Genomic DNA, 5,552 nt, shown 5'->3' on the forward strand with positions numbered 1-5,552 from the left:
CTTTGATTTTGAAAGAAGTTCATCTATTTAGAAGAAAAGTTAAATCAATTTTGAAAATAAATTCACAAATTTGAAAAAGTTCATCGATTTTGGAAAAAGTTTATCGAATTTGAAAAAAGCCATCAAATTCAAAAAAACATTCATGCAATTTAAAGAAAGTTCATGGATTTTGATAAAATGGTTAATTGATTTGAATTTATTTTCATCTAGTTTTAGAAAATTTCATCGATTTGAAGAAAACATTCACGTTTTGCGAACAATTCATCGAACAAGGAAGAAGAAAAAACAGAAAACAAAAAAGGAAAAAGAACAAATAAAAGAGAAGATAAGTTAAAGGTTATCAGAGCCACTTTGGTGGCGTGGTGGTTACACCCTCATCCCTCAATTAAGAAGATTGCTGGCGCTTTTTTGCGAACTAAGATACAAAAAGAAAATGTTAGATGGGCCGGCTCAGCGTTGGGGCGCTTCAGGATCCGCCAGCTAGCATAATTGGTCATCAAGTTCAATATGAAATATTGTTTATGGTCTTTGATTCCCGGGGACGCAATTTTTTGTTGTTTATTATGAACCTTTTTTCTATACTCCTATATAGTATACCAATAGCAATTTATATGGACCGTTAGATCTTTCTAATCGGACGGCTCAAATTTAATGGCTTGTGTGACAGGCCTACGTGGCTGTATATGGACCGTTGGATATGTTAATCTGACGGCCTGCATTGCAGGGATTCGCTGCCCCCTCCCCTGTATATCTGACCGTTGGATATATCAGTTGTAGTAGTAGTTTCTAGAATGTGCACGTGATTCTCCCTCCTTTCTTTGTAGCATGCCACTGTTCAGAAATTTCCAGCACTCCCGTGATACATGCTGCAGTAGAGTATAGTAGGACTAGGAGTACTAGCAACTAGCAAGCACGCATCATGACAAGAGAGAGAGAAAGCATGTGATGGTGCAGCCTGGGTATAGGCGCACAAGCCAAAACCAAATGTTTTATAAGTCTGGGTATAAATGCAAACAAAGTAAAAATGTAATATATGTTACAACTAAATAGCTTTTATTTTCTTTTATAAATCTGTTTTACAAATATTATTACCATTGTTTTTCTTACCAATAAATTATGTGAAAAATTCATATCAACAAAACAGACATAATTAATGTTTATATTATTATTTTATTTCTAACGATAAATAACTTGGAAATATCACTCTTTCCATTGCTCAATCTAATACATATTAAAATTTATTAGGACAAATGTTTAAGGATGACGTGGGTATGCTTTTTCTCATGGTATTCTAAATTGTGTAAATTTAGTATTACACAGAAACATGATTAATTTTTTTATAATTTAATAATTAATGATTAATTAGCTGATGAGTTGAGTGTCTCCACCTATGGTAGTTCAAACTATGACAGTACTATTCAAAATTACCCATATTTTTTCGCATGTATCTGTGTTAATATATAACTATCTCTACATGTTCCCTCAAAAAAACATTATCTCTACACGTGCATGGCACGTGCCATTTACTAGTTACATATTGTGAGCGAGAAACGTGCACCTGCCCATGGGCTGAGGCCCATTGTTGCGCTGGTGCGAACCTTTTTTTTTAACTTATTTCGAGAAAATAGTACCAACTCAGAATGAATAAATCTTAAAAAATAAAAAATAATTATGGATGAATGGATGATTTTTTTTCCAGAGAAACACCTTTTACTTTATTAGTAAAATAAGGTATAGAAGTTTAGCATTTCAGACATTACATGGCTGATGCTCCAAGGTATGTCTCGTTGTTGTCAGAGACGGGAAGTGAGAATATTTCAGTGATGCGGCGAAATGTGGTCGTGAGGCATTAGATTAGTGATTATATATATTTTTTTCTTTCGATACAACGTGCGGGCATGTTTGATAGTGTATTCTAGTTTATAGTTCAGTAGAGTAGATCCGCAAAAGAATAGTAAAGTATTACTATAGACAAAAAAACCCTTCTCCATTTCATAACGTAAGATGTTTTTTGACTTAGTGTCGAAAAACACGGAGGGAGTACCACTGTAGGTCCGAGCTAATACAAAACTCGTCGATGCGGACGGTCGCGGACGGATGCCTACGGCTGCACATCGACCTCTATGGTTGGTGTGACGGGGCGTGCTAGCAGCCAAACAAGTAGCTTCTTTTGGATTGGATTCGCAATCCTGTATACACTTTCTGGCACGACCTCTCCCTTCCGCGTCGCTCCCGCCTCATTCATGGCAAGTGGCCACATCGCCCAATGCCTCGGTGGCATCCTCGCCAGGCGGGCCGGCGCTACTGTGGCCGTCTCCGGCGACCTCTGTCTGAACGGTGCTCAGCTCGTGGATGGCGTGCGCAGTCTGGCAGCCGGCCTCTTGGAGCGCGGCGTCCGTCCCGGTGATGTCGTCGCCGTCGTCGGCTTCAACAGGTACGCACAAGGCTACTGCAGCTCACATCGCCTGCCTCTCTTCCTCCATTTCACAATTGCTAGTCAACCATCTGTTCTTGGCCCTCCGCAAGTCAACCCTCGGGCTTGGCACACACAGAGAACAATATCCAAGACACTTGAAACGAATCTGAGCATCAGTGAAAATTGTATATCAGTATCATCAACTTTTCATGTGATCGCCTGTAGCATTGAGTACATGGAGCTGTTGCTGGCCATCCCTTACATCGGAGCAATCGTTGCCCCTCTCAACTACCGCTGGGTAAGAGCATTCTTCTTCCTCTAACTAGATGAACAAATCAACATCTCCGCACTACATCATACAGTATGACCTGAAATCTTCCAAATGCAATTAAACTCCAACTCGTATTGCTGCATGAGTATTTGAAGCTGGCCATTTGCCTGAATGTGTCATTCTGAAGAATGCAAAAAATAAAGAATGACGTCGTATTTCTTCTCGTCTAGAGTTTCGAGGAGGCGGTGCAGGCGCTGGAGCTTGTGCGGCCGTCGGCATTCATCTTTGATGGTGCTTACAGCTCATGGGCGCTCCGGTTGATGGAGAGCCAGAGCTTCTCATCCATCTGCCTTTACGTCACCATCGGGGATCCTGTCAACATCGGCCAAGGTGCAAACTGTAAGTATGCAGAAGATGGAGAGATGCCTCTTTCTCTTTTCCTTTTTTGGATTGACCACAAAATAGATCGTTACAGGATCTAAGACCGGCGTTTGTAAATGTTCTGCATTCAACATGTTATTTTCAGTTGTGTCAGTTGATCATGTCAAGAGGAGTTGCAGAGGAACCACGGAAATGGAGCCCGTGTCGGCTCCGAGGGATGTCGGTTTAATATGCTTCACATCTGGTAAAAGCTCCGGGCTGGTTCTTGGCTTTGATTTGTATTAAGCCTTTTACCGGCAGTGCTAGAGGCTTTTCAGCCCTGCATTTTGACAACACATAGGTTGAATTCATGTTTGGTCCTGATTCAGGAACCACTGGACAGCCAAAGGGCGTAGCAATAAGCCATACATCTTTGATCATTCAATCTCTAGCAAAAATCGCCGTTGTCGGCTACGGTGAGGATGATGTATGCTTTCAGGATCCATGTACCACTGTAGTTATTGAAAATTGCATTAGCTTATCCAACTTCATGCACTGCTCGCTAGGGCGTCAAATGATGTTATTAAGTTTCATGCTATTTGAGTGTAACTGACTTTTTATTTCAGAAAATAACAATAGTTGTTATAATTATTGTATGGTTACAGGTCTACCTACATACAGCCCCTCTATGCCATATCGGAGGGATCTCTTCATGCTTGGCCATCCTGATGGCTGGAGGCTGCCATGTCCTGATACCTAAATTCGACGCAAAATCAGCTATCAAAGCAATCCAAGAACACAAAGTGACTTGTTTCATCACCGTTCCCACAATCATGGCTGACCTCCTGTCCTATTCTCGGTAACCGATAGTGCTAAAATACAATCTAAAAGCCTAACAATGCCCAGTTTGTTGTTGACTTTCGGTACTTGATCAGGAAAGACAAGATATCAGGATGCGGGTCGGTGGCTAAGATCCTCAATGGTGGCGGCAGGTTGTCGGATGAGTTGATAAATGGAGCTTCTCATTTATTTTTTAACGCTGCTATCTTTTCAGCTTATGGTATATGTTCTTACGACCAAATGCCACTTCACTTTATCTGCAGTTTCTTTAGAAATTAAAATTATGTAATCATTTTTATGCTTACTAACAGTAACATCTCTTATCTGAGTACTGAACTTGTTTTTATCAGGGATGACAGAGGCATGCTCATCGCTGACATTCATGCGTATGAACAACCCAGAAGTTGAAGAAACCAAGAACCAGTTAACCAAGCAATCTGAGGGTGTTTGTGTTGGAAAGCCATCACCTCATGTCGAGATACGAATCGGTAGAGATGAAAGTAACAGTACCTCTTCACAAATGGGGAAAATCTTGACAAGAGGCTTGCACACAATGGTTGGATACTGGGGGAACAGTACGGCTGATACACCAGAATCTGTTAGGAATGGATGGCTTGACACCGGGGACACTGGATGGATAGATAGGACCGGTAAACTATGGCTCATGGGGCGGCAAAAAGGCCGCATAAAAAGCGGAGGGGAAAATGTTTACCCGGAAGAGGTGCTTCTTATTTTACTGGTGCATGTGATGTCCTCTTCAATCTTCTCAAGCTGATATATTAGGTGTTAGTTTCTTCATCTTTAAAAACAATCATGGCTAATGATCAACATCTCAAATATTTGCAGGTGGAATTAGTGCTGTCACAACACCCAGGGGTAGCTAAAGCTGTGGTTTTCGGTGTACCGGATAGTTGCCTTGGGGAGAAAATTGTCGCTTGTGTTAGCATCAGGGATGACTGGAGATGGGTTGATGCAACAGCTGAGCACCAAGGAGAAGGCAAGGAAGTGTCTGCTCATATTCTTCAAGAATATTGCAGGATAAAAAATCTGAGCAGGTTAGCAATCCCTCCCCTCTTAATTACCACATTTTGGAGTAGCATGCCCTACTACTTGAATTCAATAAATAGATTAGGTCTTAAACAGTGCAGACAAATGATATATTAGTACGGAGGATCTACATCTAATCCTACATTTATTCTCTGCAGATAATAGTAGTCACTAGGTTATTTCAGGCATGCACATATTTATTTGATATTCTTGAAGCTTTTTCTTAAAGGATTACGTATATTACTGCGCGTACACTCTTTTCTCCAGTAACTTGTAGTGATCCTCTTTGGAACAGATTCAAGGTGCCAAGATTATATTATCACTGGAGTAGGCCGTTCCCAGTGACCACCACAGGCAAAATTAAAAGAGAGGAGCTGAAGGCCAAGGTCTTGGCTTGCATGCAACCGCGTAGTAGTTTGTAGCTTCAGGCCGTGGACTAACAATCACGTGGGATTCTTCTCTCCACCGACCATTTCCAATGGAGTTTCAGTTTTGTACGAGTTTACATGTACGGACATGCATGGCCTAGTTTTGGATATTCGGTTGTAGTGGTCATCAGTGAAGAAATAGTCTGTGAGAAAAATATAGAACCCTAAAATTGTGTGTTGTATTGACGTA

The 5,552-nt window shown here is 41.0% G+C and overlaps 1 protein-coding gene across 2 annotated transcripts; it reads left to right on the forward strand.

Moving 5' to 3' along the window:
• The first annotated feature begins 2,108 nt into the window (after nt 1-2,108).
• Nucleotides 2,109-5,542, forward strand: LOC123162101 (2-succinylbenzoate--CoA ligase, chloroplastic/peroxisomal). 2 transcript variants are annotated; one of them, XM_044579903.1, is made up of 10 exons: nt 2,109-2,434; nt 2,642-2,714; nt 2,918-3,086; nt 3,214-3,312; nt 3,437-3,534; nt 3,713-3,906; nt 3,983-4,107; nt 4,238-4,626; nt 4,734-4,942; nt 5,230-5,542. In XM_044579903.1, the coding sequence occupies exons 1-10, from the start codon at nt 2,124-2,126 to the stop codon at nt 5,354-5,356; spliced, it is 1,794 nt and encodes a 597-aa protein (XP_044435838.1). In that variant the 5' UTR covers nt 2,109-2,123; the 3' UTR covers nt 5,357-5,542. The 2 variants fall into 2 exon arrangements, with proteins under 2 accessions (XP_044435838.1, XP_044435839.1); XM_044579904.1 differs by having other exon boundaries at nt 4,238-4,608.
• Nucleotides 5,543-5,552: the final 10 nt, after the last annotated feature.

This window comes from Triticum aestivum, chromosome 7B, assembly GCF_018294505.1.
Source record: "Triticum aestivum cultivar Chinese Spring chromosome 7B, IWGSC CS RefSeq v2.1, whole genome shotgun sequence".
In the NCBI taxonomy this organism is placed as follows: Eukaryota; Viridiplantae; Streptophyta; class Magnoliopsida; order Poales; family Poaceae; genus Triticum; species Triticum aestivum.